At 41.6% G+C, this 16680-nt stretch overlaps 1 protein-coding gene across 1 annotated transcript in view; it reads right to left on the bottom strand.

Annotated features, from left to right (window-relative positions):
• CELF2 (CUGBP Elav-like family member 2) overlaps window positions 1-15646 on the bottom strand; it is a 525704-nt gene extending 510058 nt beyond the window's left edge. Inside the window, exon 1 of the mRNA XM_073801535.1 lies at window positions 15344-15646. Coding sequence (XP_073657636.1) covers window positions 15344-15396 — 53 coding nt within the window. The 5' untranslated portion in view covers window positions 15397-15646. The remainder of the gene's footprint in view (window positions 1-15343) is intronic.
• Between the last annotated feature and the right edge of the window lie 1034 nt (window positions 15647-16680).

Here is a 16680-nt window from a genome sequence, read left to right as displayed (position 1 = left end):
TGAGCCACCTGTTTGCCTTGCTTGGCCCTGCAATAAACATTTCTCTGCCCCAAACTCTGACATTTCGGTTTCTTTGGACTCACTGTGCGTGGGGCACATGAACTTTGCTTGGGTAATACTACCTCAGAGAGTCAGTACCTACCTAAGTTCACACAGCTATTAAGTGGCAGACTGGATCTGAACTCGGGTCTATTTTGCTTTGAAGCCCTCTCTCCCCCTACATGTTAGGCCCCAGGAACAAATTAGAACAAGAAATGCTGAGGAATGGAGGAAGCTCAGCAACCTCATTATTTTACTCCGTAACAGTGTTCATGCCCATAATTCAGGACAAAGAAAACCTAATATAGACAGATGTGTCTATTCCTTCTCTTCAGCTCTGACTCACGACAAGCATCCGTTCACTTCATGCAACCTCTCCTCCTCGACCACCTGCCATGTTTGTTGTGTACCATCCGGAAACTTTGGGAACCAGTTTCCAAGTTGCCTGTTTGATTTCCTGATGCCACATAACTCTGACCTACAGACTTCCAATTTCCTTTTCCAACTCCCAATTTTCTTTCTTAAGGAAGGGGCAGAAGAGTGCCAATTATCATAGTTTATCTTTCCTCTACTAGAGGTTTTCACATTGAAGACTCTAGTACAGACTTTGGTTACATGCTGTCTTTTTAAAAGAATATCTGCTTAACTTTAATCCATTACCTGAATCTGGAATCTACTAAACCCAATTGTTATATGGAGTCACCTGGGGAGAGTTTAATGGAAAAGCAAGGCAGCAAATTAGTACCATATGATTAGCGTAATACTAAGTTTGTTTATCCAAGGTTCTTCAGAAGAATGCACCGTATTTTTAAGATATGACTTGTTTTCCATATCTGCATGGAGGCTTGTTGCTACTTAACTGGACATTTAATTTTCCACTTATTCATTTTCCCGCTTACAGACAGCTCGATGGCTATTCAGTATGTGCATAATACAGAGAAAAATAATTATAGGAAAGGGACACAAAGAATGTCATAATTAAACTGTGCATTTGCAAAATACACTCCATATACCCGAAACATCTTGATTCCTATAATCAGGTAGATTAGGTTTTCAGTAAATACTTTTTAAAACAGAGGTTTATCTAAAGTCAGAAACAGAGAGGCAGCTCTCAGAATCACCTTGTAACACAAAATTAACTACCATTTGCCTCCAATCATTTTTTTAAAAAATCAGATATAAAGAGAAATCAAAATGTAAATCAATGGATTTGTGAAACATGAGGGCATTTTCCGTGACCTTCTAGAACGGGTTTATTTATTCCTCATCTGAACTCTCATTAACAAAAGCCACTGTGCCTACCAATGGCAAATGCAGAAATTTATCGCCTCAAGATTTGGTTCAAACTTTTATTTTACAGTTTGGAGATTAAAGTTCAGAGCAAACTCAGTTGCAGGGGTCAATGCAAGTAAAAGATCTACGTGGGAGAAGGGTGTTAGGACAAGTTAAAAAAACATTCACAGTCTTTATAAAGAAAGAAACATTGCCAAAAAATTAGAAATGATGATCAAAAGGGACTTCAACTAATTACCAGGACGAAATACCCATGCTATGAAATTTGGAGTCAAAGACTCCAAATCTTCTTACTCTCTCTTTCTCTACTTGATGGTGTTTGAAGTTTCTATGCAAAATATTTCTCTCTGATCCCCATCTAACTAATGGGCTCGTTGAGAGGACTGGTGATTCTGCTGATTTACTGAACGGTGACCTGCAGAGAAAAAGCAAAAGACAAGGAAACCAATTTTATGGAAACCAACAAAAAAATTAACTAGAGATTTAAAGCTTAATATAGCTTTATCCTCCAGAGAGCTTTGCCTGATTGCAGACAGAGCTTAAGAACAGGATTCAAAAGCACAAACACGCTAGTTGTTTTGAGAGCTCTGCTCAAGATATGTTCAATAAATGGAAAACCACCTTTACCACCTGCCTTTTGTCACGAGAGAAGACAGAAAGGCAAAAACTAGTTTGGGAAGCAGGGAAAAGGGCTTTACTCTCCAACTCAGTTACTGGTTTTTAAATGTTAGATAAAAATCCAAGTTCTCAGGCACTGTTTTCCTCAAACATACTCTCCCCTCTTTCAAAAATGAAAATAACGACCCTCCCTTCCTTTCCTTCGGAAATATTAATTGAGCAAATGATGCCTTGCGTAGCGCTTGTTCCTTCCTGCCACTTTCTGTCTGTCATCACCAATGCCAGGTGCCCACAGGTGAAATCTGCCTCCTGCTCTAGGAGGGGACAGTTGGGAGGTGGGGAGGAGGAAGACAAAGCCAACGTGCTGGGAGGGAGCCTGATTCCATCCCGGGCAGGGCCGGCACTCGAGAGAGGGTTTCCTGCCTATTGAGGTGAAGTTATAAATGTAATTAAAGTCTTTAAGAAAGAAATTCTGCCTCAAACCATGTCCCTCTCCAGTGGTCTTCTTTTGTGTAATTCTAGCTCTTTGCCCAGAGGAACTGACACTTTCGATCTAGTCATGTAAGGGCAATTTATTGTGAAGTGGTAATTTATTAAGTGAGATTCAAGAGTGGAGAGAGCTCTCAGAACCAGGAAGGGACTCAATTCACCCTCAAGTGCTCCCGACTCAGGTCTTCTACACAGAACCTCTGGGGCACAGAAATCCTCACCAAACTTCTAATTCCTGAATACTTCTGTCCCCACTCCCACCCCACTCCCCCATGCTGCGTAACTGGAAGTAAGTCTTAAAACATAAATTCCTGGATGTCATATCGTGTTAATCTAAATTCAGAGTAGGCTATAACTGATTGATCTCTCTGAAGAGCCTTCCCACGCTAGAGGAAGCTAGGAAAGCTTCGGTACTTCATTTGGCCTGGGGCCAGTTTTAATCCTAAATCTCTTGAAAAATGCTATTTGTGTTCTGTAGTGATTGTGATGAATGGCCCATCATGGTGGGGGCAAAGAGGTACCCATCATAAGCAGGAAACGTGGGCTTCTATGAGATGCTAAATCTCTCTGCTTGCTATGATCACGCATGTATTCAACCTGCCTTCAGTCCGTAAGGGAGTTTTACTTTTGTTTAATAATCAAATGCATAGCCACATCCTAAAGAGGGCAATTCTGTGGTGACGAAGACAGCAACAGTGGATAGAGACCAAAGGCACCGGGAGTCATGTTAGATTTCTCCAGATGTCACTTTCTGACTGACTCTCTCGGGCTTTGGGCGATCAATTATCCCAGCTGCCTTCTTTCCCCAGATTCCTGTAATCTGTGTAGGGCAGGTTTCTCAAGATCCTCTGTTCTTTTCTTCTCTTCCTTGGTGTCATTTCATCATCTGGCCCCCTTTCCCAAAGGGATGAGTTCCTGCTACGGATGATGAGATTCCGGGTCATCATAAAGGACAGGTGGGTAAGAGTGCTGGACCTTCCTTTAAAGGTAAAGGATGCTTTGCTTCTTGCCTCAATGTAGCAAAAGTAAAAGGTGACCCCGGGTCTGAGACAGTTCAGCCACCCTTCCCTCACTCCTCATATACTTTCTCTTCTTCCCAGGGATGAAAGACAAGCACAGCTTAAGCCAGCTCAGCACATAGCATTTGGGGAAACATAGTCTCTCTTGCTGCTTCCTCTGGTTTAATTTCCCTACTGTTGTGCAGGCTGCCTTGGCTCTGAGAGGTCCAAAACTCAGTGTAGCATACATGGGCCACTGGCAAACTATGGCCTGTGGGCCAAATCCAACCCACCGCCCGTTTCTGTAAATAGGGTTTTATCAGAATACTGCCACGCCCATTCAATTCTATATTGTCTCTGGCTGTTTTTGTGCTAACATGGTAAAGCTGAATAGTTGTAACAGATACCATATGGTTTGTCGGCAAAGCCGGAAGTATTTACTAACTGGCACTTTGCAAAAGAAGTTTGCCAACCCTTGGTTTAGACCCCTGTAAAATGGAGACGAAATATTCAGTGTTTGATTAACCTGCAGCAGAAACATTCCTAACTAAAGCTGCGGTTTCAATGAGAAACAGAGTAGAAGTTACTTGGAAGAAGCTAGATTACATCAGGGAAAAAAAATGGGTGTTCTACATAGTCCAACCCAACTCATTAGATTTATGTAAATATATACATAGGGGTTTTGAGCCAATGCTACATTTAATTATAAACTATTGCTTTTGCTTCAGTTTGTCATTGTTTCTCTCAGGCCATGAGGGTTTGGGTTTGGCAGAACTGGCAGTAGGGGAGGCTCTCTAAGTATCATAGAACGTTCCAGCTCCCCTCTCTCAACCCCAGGATTCCCAAACAAATGGTTTTTTAAATCCTTGGTTGAGAAACTGATGGGCCCCATCTTGGTCCCTCTATACTCAGGCCCTCTGGAAACTTGTACATGAGAGGTGGCTGTCATCTACATCAGGATCCAAATATTCTTGGGTTCCCTGGGCATACTTCCATTTAATAGTACCCAATCTCACTTTCCATCTTTGTGTAAAAGAACTATACTTGTTATGTCATTCAAATGTGTAGATTTCATAAATACCTAAATACCCACCATAGTGGGCCTCAGTGTTGAGGAAGTTCACCTAATTTAAAAGTGGGCAGAGAATCTGAAAAGACGGTTTTCCAAAGAAGACATACAGATGGCCAGCAGGTACATAAAAAGGTGCTCAACATCACTAATCATCAGGGAAATGCCAATCAAACCCACAATGCAGTATCATCCCACACCTGTTAGAATGGCTATTTTCAAAAAGGCAAGAAATAACAAGTGTTGGCGAGGGTGTGCAGAAAAGGGAATCGTTGTGCACTGTGGGTGGGAATGTAAATTGGTGCAGCCACTATGGAGAACAGTATGGAGGTTCTTCAAAAAATAAAAAGTAGAACTACCACATGATCCAGCAATTCCACTCCTGGGTATTTACCTGAAGAAAATGAAAACACTAACTGGAAAAGATATATGCACCCCCATGTCATGACAGCCTTATTTACAACAGCCAAGACATGGTAACTACCTAAGCATCCATCAGTAGATGAATGGATAAGAAGATGTGGTATATAAACACAATGGAATATTCTCAGCTAGAAAGAAGAATAAAATCCTGCCATTTGCAACAGCATGGATGGACCCTGAGGGCATTATGCTCAGTGAAATGAGACAGAGAAAGACAAATACTCTATTATCTCATTTGTAGAATCTTAAAAGAACAAATACCTCAGCCCTCAACTCAAACTGCTTATAGATGCAGAGAACAGATTGGTGGTTGCCAGAGGTGGGGGGTTGGTGGCCAAATAGATGAAGTGAGTCAAAAGGTACAAACTTCCAGCTATAAAATGTATAAGTCACGAGGATGAAATTACAGCATGGTGACTATAGCTAATAATACTGTATTGCATATTTGAAAACTGCTAAGAGAGGAGATCTTAAAAATTCTCATCATAAGAAAACAATTGGGGGAATTCCCTGGTGGCACAGTGGTTGAGAGTCCGCCTGCCGATGCAGAGGACACGGCTTCGTGCCCCGGTCTGGGAAGATCCCACATGCTGCGGAGCGGCTGGGCCCGTGAGCCATGGCTGCTGGGCCTGCGCGTCCAAAGCCTGTGCTCCACAATGGGAGAGGACACAGCAGTGAGGGCCCGCGTACCGCAAAAAAAAAAAAGAAAAAGAAAAAGAAAAAAATTTTGTAACTATGTTTGGTGATCGATGTTAACTAGATTTATTGTGGTGATCATTTTGCAATCTATGCAAACAGGGAATCATTATGTTGTACACCAGAAACTAATATAATGTTATATGTCAGTGATACCTGACCAAAAAACCCACATTCCAAATAGTCATTTAAACTACATCTCTGTATAGTGATAACTAAATGTTAAGGAAGTTCTAATGAAGTAAGTGGTCGGTCGATGTGAATAGGGTAATCGGGCAAAGTTACCTTCAGGAGCTTAGGTTAACAAACGTTTGAAGCACATGTGTTTTCACGGAGAAGGAAAGAACAGTCCAGCTTTTGGGTACTCAGTAATGGTTGTTAGGGTCGATCACGATCATGATAATGATGGTGGGAAAAAATATCACGGTGCCAAGCCTCAGAAGAAGCATTAAGTTCCATCTGTAAATACCAAACTTAAATGAGGGCAACATTTTTCCAGTTTACAAAATCTTTCACTTACTCACCAGGAAACATGACAAAATAGAGAAAACTGCTGTTTCCAGGGGCCTCTTACAATTCTTTCTGGCTTAGACATTTGTGTCTCTATAAGAATGAAAAACTAGTGCAATGAAAAACAAAGGGCGTGCCAAAGCCATGGGTAACTGAAACACCTGCAACCCAGATTAATTGCAATACTCAGCCCCACAGGACTGGTCCTATGATTGCTAATGTCAGTACATGTCAGCAAAACTCATCCCGGGAACAGCTGATTTACATTATTGCCCTAGTTCGAGACAGAACATCTGAAAACAGGTTTGTACTTTAGTCCATCAACTCTACAGAAGGACTGGGAGTAAAAGAGCCTTGAAAGAATATGTGGATCAATAGAAAGAGAATTGTTTTGCTGGGAGAAAAACTCAACAATATAGGGAAAGGATGCACGGTATGGCTCAGAGGTGGGACTCAGGGTCCTGGGGGAGAGTGCTTCTTTGTTCTATCTCACATCGATCACATAATTTTATAGAAGGGGATCCTTAGATATAATCTGGTTCAATCTCTCATCTTACAAATGAGGAATGTGTGGATGTCTGTTCAAATCCTGGCTGGGCAAAGTGCAGTGTTGGGTAATACTAAGGATGCAAGTGGATACAAAGATGAATGGGGCACGGACTTTATCTTTTGAGAGTTCACAGTCTAGGAATGGAACTAAGATATACATAAATATTACAAAGTAGGACATCTGCACTTGCACTGGAGCATCTAAGGTTTAGATTCAGGGCTATGAGCATTTAGGGGAAGAAAACCTTCCTTCCTGGTGGGAGAGAGGGTTAGTGAGACATCCTTGCAGGAAATAAGTATCAAACCTGCATCAGGGCTGGGCACTGCTGGAGACACAGTGGTAACCAAGAGAGACAAACCATGTCCTCGTGAATAATATAGTGTTTGGGGAGTGGAGATTTTTTAACACAGAGATGCAGAAAGGAGAGTGATTAGTTGATCTGTTGAGGTGCCTTCTCCTGTTGCACTAAAACAGAAAGGGGAGGTAAACACAGGGACTCCATGCGGGAACAGACGTGAAACCTACACACTGAGTCCGCTCCTTATACTATAATCTATAGCATATGATGCTGGTATTCGGGAACTCTGAGTCTGAACACATACTTGGGGAGTGTAGAGAGGTAAGTTGTCAGATTCTCTTCCCAAAGAGTGGAATAAAAGTGCCAGGTGATTCTCCTCTATTTTGGGAAAATAACTTCCCCGTGGTCTCTGACCCCTGGGAGACGTTCCCCAATTACAGGGATTTCCTCTTGTGTTTCTCCTAACAGAGATTTCACAGGATCTGGATGTGCTGGGTTTGTCCTTGCTGGTCCAGCCCACTAGGGAAACAGACCCGTTCAGGAGGGGGAACAAAGTAATTGTCAAGTGAATATTTTTCTGCTGATTATTGGAGTCAGTGGAGTGGAAACAAGTCCTGAGGGTGTTTTAGTGTTTTGGCTTTTCTGGAGTGCTGGAAGGAGATGTAAAAACCTTGGCAGTAGCATTCCAACCTATAGATAACAGGATTTCTCTACTTTACATTTTTATGTGATCTTATAATACTCTGTTATTATTAGTTATGTAATGTGCTACATTAGTCATGCTTTGTGAAAAATAGTAGATTATTCTGATATAATACATTATTTAAAAGGCCCAGATCTTGTATTCATTTTTATAAACATATAATTCTCTACCTAAAGAATTATTACTGGATATAACTCTGTTTTCATAGCCTACTTCCCCCCTGCTCTGCAAAGGTTTTCTAAAGAACCCAGTAGTAACTGGGTCATGATTCTTCAAACTTTCCAGTGGGGAAAAAAAATGATACGGTGCAAATTTTTCCCAACTGAGGCATAGTTAAGGCAAGATGCTTCATTAAGTTACCAACATACCAAGGAAAGGTGCCATGACCAGACAGTACCTACCTCATAAGGTTGTCGCAAAGATTAAATGAGATATTAAATACAGAGCTCTTAGCATAATGCCTGGCACACAGAAAGCATTAATAATTCTTCTATCATCCTCTAAGAAGACTAATCTCTGATCTTCAGATGGCCAGCCTGCTCTCACTGGACACCAAGAGAGTTCCACGTAAACTCTCCTCACTCCAAGCGCCTCCAAGATGTCATGTAACGTGAGCTGAAGAGTATCTATACATGGCATTCATTCAAAATCACACAGCATGCTTTCCTCCGTGAGTTTGGAATTCATCTTGGGAGATGTATCAGGCATGTGAAAGGGAAACATCTCCTAAATGAGCTGGAGAAAGCAACGAAACAGAAAGAAACGAGGCCAAGCACTGACTTAAAACATGTCAGGATTTGGTCTATTTTTTTCCATCAACATGTGCTGTTCTCATTAATGGGAGTTTCTCACACACTCAGTAAGGGAACAGGCAAAAGTGTATTTTGTTATAGCCTGAAGGCTCACCCAAACATTGAAAGAATTTGGGGAGCCATAAATTTCCTCCAGACTATAATCATCTTTGTGAGATCAAGTGCTCATGACCGAAAACATCTCTGATCTGTGAAATATGATCAAGGCTCTTTAAAATATTTTTTCCCAATAAGTAGGTAAGTTCATGATATGTACTTTGTCATGAGATTTGAAAACATCCTTCCAGCTATCTGTCAAAACTACTTCCATTTTCTTGTTGGTCAAATCATTAGCCTAGATAACAGATGAAAGGTAGGCTATGGCCCTTGGGCCAAATCCCACCCACTTCCTGTTTTTGTAAATAAAGTTTTATTGGTTCACACTCAACCTTAGTCATTTACATATTACCTGTGGCTACTTTCATGCTAGGATGGCAGACCTAAGTAGCTGCAACAGAGACTGTGTGGGCAGCAAAAACTGACCTATGTACTATCTGGCCCTTTATAGAAGTTTGCCAGCCCCTGATCTAGATCACTGTCTTGGGTAGAAAGAATTCTGGTTGAATAACAGTCATGTATCAGATTCCCAGAGAATTTAAAAATTTCCCATGTTATCAAATCCAGACACTTTGCTGACTGGAACAGAAAGGAGGAAGTGAACAGAGAATTACTAAACTGGGAGTTAGAAGTCATTCATTCATTCATCCATTTATTCATTCCACATAAGACACCACCACCATTCCTGTGGTAAATACTGGCATTAGAGTATGAACAATCGGGCCTCATAGAGTATAAAGTCAATGAGGGAGACAAACAGTGACCACGTCATTCATTCATCCTTCATTCATTCATTCTCTGTAATGTGCCAGGAAATATTTTAGGCACCAGTTAACCATACCAGTTAACCACACCAATTATACATTCTAATGGTGAAGAGAAATAATAAGCACATATGAAAATAGCAGGTACTGATAAGTGCTATAATGAGAATATTAGTTCAACCATATGAAACTGAAATTTTTATAGGTCTACAGTAGTTGAATATTGACAATTTTATATGATTCAACCTATCAGTGAGAAATGCTGAAGAGTGATTTTTGGATGGCCTTAAATTAAGGGATCTGGGAGGGAGAGATAAATTAGGAGGTTGGGATTAACATATACACACTACTGTATATTAAATAGATAAACAATAGATAAACTATATAGCACAAGGAACTATACTCAATATCTTGTAAAAACCTACAATGGAGAAGAATCTGAAAAAGAATATATATGTATAACTGAATCACTTCTGTACCCTTGAAACACTAATTGTAAATTAAATATACATCAACAAAAAAAAATTTTTTTAATAAATTGAAGGATCAAGGAAGGCTTCACTGAGGAGGTGACATCTGAGCTAAGACTTGAATGACAGCAGCATCTTGCCCTGCAAACATCAAGGGAGATTTCCAGGCAGGGAGAGGGAGAGCCCCTTGCAAATACTCTATGGCCAAAGTAAGCTTGGATCGTTTGAGGAAGAGAAAGAAGACCAGAGGGTCTGAAGCAATGTGGGCTCTGGGGAAAGAGGGAGGAAATAAGGTTGAAGAGGTAGTCAAGGGCAAGGTCAGATGGGGTCTTGTGGGTTAGGATAAGGATCTTGGCTTATACTTGAAGAGTAATGGGAGGGCTTTTAAAAAGGAACATCGCATGATCCAATTTATGGCTTTTAAGTGTTTTCATTCCTCTTCTGTGAGAAGTAGACTATGATAGCAAGAACTGAAGCAGGGAGATTGAGGAGGTAGGACGGAGTTCTGAGCAAAACAAGACTACACAGCAAGGAAAGGTGGAGAAAAGTGGGGAGGAAGGAGATGTTTAGGAGTTGAAATCATCAGGAGCTGTTGATAGTTTAGATGTAATTAGGAGGGAAAATGAGGGATGAGGGAGGATGCCAACTTTCCAATTTGAGTACCTGGCCGGATACCTACGTGGTGTGATTCATAAGCCTGTGAACACCAGAAAAGAAGCAGGTCTTAGGGGAGATAATAGGTACCATTTTCAACCTGTTGAACTTGAGTCATCTTTATGACTTGCTTTCCCTCAAGTGGTATCGATGAACATGAAATCTTATATGAATCAGACTGGCAGGTTTGTTTTATTCTTTTAATCATACATCTACTACCTTGTCATTTCCTTTTTCGTCTTCTATGTACTATTTTTTCTTGATTTAGCTGATTTTGATTCTCTTGAGTGAAGCTTTTGTGTTTGTGCTTTCCCAGTGGTCAAGAGGGGAGTCTTACAGTTGCAAAGTTGTTGGCATGTCTTTTGGTGGAAGTTGTTTCTTTTATGCCCCTTGAGGTAGACAGGAATTAAAACAGCCAACAGCAGGATTCCCAACCTGGATTTTTTTTCCATTTGACAAAGTGGACCTAGGAGGGAGTGATGCTAAATATACAGTGCCCGACAAATTAGGACCGGAACTTGTATCCCACCCTCAGATCATATCTTAAAACACTAAATTAGGGTGTAAGCAGATTCAAAAAATGTGCCTTGCAATCACTTTTCAAGAGCAGCAGATTTGGCAGAACTCCAGGCTGCATAACTGGAGCAAACATCTGAAAATATCCCAGGGTAGGCAGGTTTGAAAGCCTTTCCGTGTTATATACCAAGCATTCTGCTCACCTGTTATCAGACAAAGGCAGTAGCAGTATTATAATAGGATCTCCCACCTCTGGATTTGAAAAGCATTTTACTGACGTAAATCATATCACGTACAACCCTGTATGCCATCAGTATACACATCTTCAGTCTCCTGCTAGATTATCCCACTTAGAAGGTCATGTTATATCTTTCCTTCTCCCACATACACAGGCTCACCTCAGAGATATTACGGCTTTGATTCCAGACCGCTGCAATAAAGTGAAAATCGCAATAGAGTCACATTTTTTGGTTTCCCAGTGCATATAAGTTATGTTTACACTATACTGTCGTCTATTAAGTGTGCAATAGCATTATGTCTTAAAAAAAAAAATGTACAGGGACTTCCCTGGTGGCACAGTGGTTAAGAATCCGCCTGCCAATTCAGGGGACACAGGTTCGATCCCTGGTCCGGAAGGATCCCACATGCCGTGGAGCAACTGGCCCCGTGCGCCACAACTAATGAGCCTGCGCTCTAGAGCCTGCAAGCCACAGCTGCTGGGCCTGCGTGCCACAACTACTGAAGCCCGTGTGCCTGGAGCCTGTGCTCTGCAACGGGAGAGACCACCATGATGGGAGAGGCCACTGTGATGAGAGGTCCGCGCACCGCAACAAAGAGTAGCTCCCGGCTCGCCGCAGCTAGAGAAAGCCGCGCACAGCAACTAAGACCAAACACAGCCAAAAATAAAAAAAATAAATTTATAAAAAAAAATACAAGGTACATACCTAATTAAAAATATTTTATTGCTACTAGTGGGAAGCAGCCACATAGCACAAGGAGATCAGCTCGGTGCTCTGTGACCACCTAGAGGGGTGGGATAGGGAGAGTGGGAGGGGGAGCCAAGGGGGAAGAGATATGGAGACATATGTATATGTATAGCTGATTCACTTTGTTATAAGGCAGAAACACACCATTGTAAAGCAATTATACTCCAATGAAGATGTTAAAAATATATATATATTTAATTGCTTAAAAATGCTAACCATTGGGCTTCCCTGGTGGCGCAGTGGTTAAGAGTCCACCTGCCGATGCAGGGGACACGGGTTCGTGCCCCGGTCCGGGAAGATCCCACATGCTGCGGAGTGGCTGGGCCCATGAGCCATGGCCGCTGAGCCTGTGCGTCCAGAGCCTGTGCTCCGCAACAGGAGAGGCCACAACAGTGAGAGGTCCGCGTACCGCAAAAAAAAAAAAAAAAAAAAAAAAAAAAATGCTAACCATCATCTGAGCCTTCAGCCAGTCATCATCTTTATGCAATGGTAGCATCAAAGATCACTGACCACAGATCACCAGAATAAGTATAATAATGATGAAAAAATTAAGATATTCTAAGAATTACCAAAATGGGACACAGAGACACGAAGTGAGCAAATGCTGTTGGAAAAATGGCACCAAAAGGCTTGCTCAACACGGGGTTGCCCCAAACCTTCAGTCTGTTTAAGAAAAAAAAAAAAGGCAATATCTTCCAAGCACAATAAAGCAAAGCATTAAAACAAGGTGTGTCTGTAACGGACAGAGCGTTAGTGTTGGTGAGTGAATGGTTCCATGAATCAGAATTAGCCAAGCTGATGCCCGAATATAAACAATTAAGGAATTTAAAATGCGACACCTAAACACTACACACCTCATAAGTGCTTATCGCAGGAAAGAATTACACACAGTTAAAATGATGATGGAATAACACTTGCCAAGAAGAGGTGTGGACCGAACGAACTTAGTGTACCCAGAGGTCAATGGGAAGATGTTCTCTTTTCCCAGGTCTTCCCAGTCCAAGTTTGTGAAGCTTTATTTACTCCAGACATAAAATAACCTTCACTTATGTTAGAGACACATTTAGGGGAAAGGCAACATTACCACTGGCTTCTAAGTGTGTTAAGACTAGGGGTCATTATCTGAAAAGGCCTTTGAAGGGCAACATTTTTAAAGATTTGTCATCTTACACATGTTCTTAGAGCTGGGGCCCACCTTATCCACTTGTGCAATAATAAGTTAATCACCCAAAACAATTTTTTAAAAAGCACGCTTAAGAAATATTTCAATTTTAGAAATAGGTTAGTAATCCAGTTAAAGAATGAAATTTATTATAATAGCTGCATCATAAGGACATGTACAGAAGTACTTTAGCATCTCTCAATTAAAAATAAAATTTAAACCTACAAATAGAAGAAAGTATCACTGACAGGCCCATAAAACATTCGTGCCTTTTCATCTAGAAATCCTGGGAATTATTTAATGAGAGCAGGAAGGTATAGCTCTCTGAGTCATCGTTCATATAAATCAAGGACTGGAAACAATCTAAATTTTCAACCAACAGGGTAATTTAGTAAAACAATGTACATCAACATCATGATGCTGTTTTAGTCATTAAAATTATGGTTATGAAGGGGAGGCAGAAACATGGAAATGTGTTTGATATTTAACTGGAAAAAGAGATTATAAAATGACACATACTATACGACATGTACACACATGAGGTTCTAGAAAGCAAGATGCAAGAATTTTTAAAAAGAAAATAAGATGGATAGTGGCCAATTTTTCTTTTATTTGCTCTTTTGTATCATGTGGTTGCTTTTAAAAATAATCAAATTAGTTCACTGCAGCACTATTTTCAATAGCCAAGACATGGAAACAACCTAAATGCCCATCAACAGATAAATGGATAAAAAAGATAAAGTACATATACACAATGAAATACTACTCAGCCCTAAAAAGGAATAAAATAATGCCATTTGCAGCAACATGGATGGGCCTAGAGATTATCTTACTGTGAAGTCAGAAAGAGAAAGACAAATACCATATGATATCACTTATATGTGGAATCTAAAATATGACACAAATGAACTGATCTACAAAACAGAAACAGACTCACAGACATAGAGAATAGACTTGTGGTTGCCGAGGGGGAGTGGGAGAGGGAGGGATTGGGAGTTTGGGATTAGTAGATGCAAACTACTATATATAGGTTGGATAAACTACAAGGTCCTATTGTCTAGCACAGGGAACTATATTCAGTATCTGTGTTAAACCATAATGGAAAAGAATATGAAAAAGAATGTGAATATATATGTATATATAGGTATGTATAACTGAATCACTTTGCTGTACCACAGAAATTAACACATTGTAAATCAACTATATTTCAATAAAATAAATTTAAAAAATACAATTTGAAAAAAAAACTAAGGCAGAGCTCAGGGAAATAAGTAATAGCCAATTAATACAAGATGTCAGGAAAACGAGGTGACGTTCTGGGTCTTGGTTTAGTTCCAATGGAATCATGTTTGGGAGTAGGTATTCGGGACAACATGCCATTGTGTTAAACCACTTTTCATAAAAACTCCTCCATTTAACATTTTTGTATTTTAAAAATTGCCCAAAGTGCTTTTGGCTGGGAAATACCCTTCAGTGTTAACTTAAACCTAGGAAGGCATTGTGAACTGGGAAGGAGTCAGCTTAGACCCAAGTGGAGGAAATGCATGAACTTTCGCCACTGTGAGGTCCTTGGGTTCTCATTTTTCTGGGTCTCTGAATCATGAAGAGGTCTGAGTTCACCTTTTCAGGAGCATTCAGAGAACGACCTTGTTTCAGAAACTCTACTCTACTCATTCCATTCCGAGGTCAGCTGAGTTTTTATACGACCGGCTTTTCCAAATTAGGCCTGGGGGTGGGGAGGAGAGGTCACAGGAGGAAACGGCATTTCCACAGACCCTCTTAAAAGAGGGGAAGGAATAGTCTTCTGGAAAGTTCGCTCTTTTATCTGAAGTCCCAGAAAGTTTCCCACATCCCCTCTGACGGATTCAGCGCCCCATGGAACGCAATAATAAGTATAACTGGCTCCCTGAGTCAGCCAATGTCAGGAATCATTCCAGTAAGACAAACTCTCATTAAAATGCACCGCCTCCCCCTGAGGGAGTGAAACTGAGGACTTCTCCCGCCCCTCTTTCCACATCCGCTGGAAGTTGTTTCCGCGTCACCACGGAGCATCCCGCTAAGCAGACCCGGCGGTCCCTGCCACCCACCCCTGGCACTGCACGCAGCATCCCACGCGCCGTAATCGGGGTGCGGGCGGGGGAAGCACTTGGCCGTGAACGGTAACAGCGACGAGAGAGAAAGAAAAGCACAGGCCTACCTTAAAACTTTCCAGTCTTTGAGTGGATCCAAGTCAGAGATTAAGGAGACCATTGTCTAAAGGGCGGCCGAAGGCAGATCCAGTCCCGAGAGGAGGGGGCGCGGGGAGGGGATGCGGGGGAAGGAAGCGGCCGCCGGCTGCTCGGCTCAGGCCCGGAGCGACCGGGCGCCTGCACGCGCGCGGCTCTTCCTCCTTCTAGGATTGATAAGCACTTGTCCTGGCTTTTCTCCACGCCCACGGCCTAATCAATCTTGCGCTAGATTACTCCCCAGCCCCGGCTCATTTCTCCACACCACCTTTTAAAGCCCTTGTAATCTGCGCCAACTGATCACATTTGACCTTTTTGTAGCCCACTTTATTCCAAGCACAGCTCTCAGTTAAATCTCTCTTTATTAACACCGTCCTCCTTGGCTTGCTTTTGGAACAAACAGATCAAGCCTGAAGCTTCCAGACTTTAACAGCAATCATTTACAGATTACTGCAAGCTGCAGCTCTCTCCTCCTCTGGGGCATCCTCGTGAGATTTTGCTTTCATATTCCTGTCAGAAGACCGGTTAGGTTTCTTTTTTCCCTTTTTTTTTTTTTTTTTGGTGGCTTGGGTCTGGGACACCAGCGTCGGGCTTACAGCTTCCCTCAGAGGCTGTAACTACATGACTGTTAGGATTTGTTTTTTAGAAATCATGTGGAACCGGCCTGCTAACAAGCTAGAATTTACTGTGTGCTTTCTGGCAGGGAATTTGTTACACTGCTTTTTTTCCCCCCCTTTCTTTCTTTCTCGTGTTTTAAAAGAACGCGAAGAGGGGGGGAAATGTAGAATCTCTCCAGGCATTAAGAGAAAAGGGCGTGGGCTTTTCTCCCTCAACTTGTATATCTTTTGTCCTTTATTTAAAACTGAACATCCTTTCAACAATCGTCTGAAACCGTGCACGGCAGATATTGAAAACAATATCCAGGGCAGAATTGTTTTCCTCTAGACTGGTCTGTGTGCTGATGTAGGTTTTTTGTGACTGTACGGGTTTATTTTTGTAAGCACTGCCTCATAGCATATGCTTTCCTGCTTTCCGAGGTTCTAGGTAAGACTCCACTACTGAGGCCCCTCCCCACCCTGTCCTCCCAGGATCCTGGCATTAGAAGACCTTGAAATCACCTGGCCTAGGGGTCTCCATGACCTCCCAGGTCATTCAGATTTTCCTGACACCTGCATGCCACATGAGCTTTACATGACAGGACCTTTACTCGATAGGACTTTTACTCGCTTTATACCCAATTCCTCTTTTTCCTACACTTACTTTAGAAGGTAATTTTAAGACCATCACCATAAATGGAAGATCAGCCTCC

This window comes from Tursiops truncatus, chromosome 2 (assembly GCF_011762595.2).
Source record: "Tursiops truncatus isolate mTurTru1 chromosome 2, mTurTru1.mat.Y, whole genome shotgun sequence".
Lineage (NCBI taxonomy): Eukaryota > Metazoa > Chordata > Mammalia > Artiodactyla > Delphinidae > Tursiops > Tursiops truncatus.
This window is presented reverse-complemented; position numbering and strand designations above follow the sequence as displayed.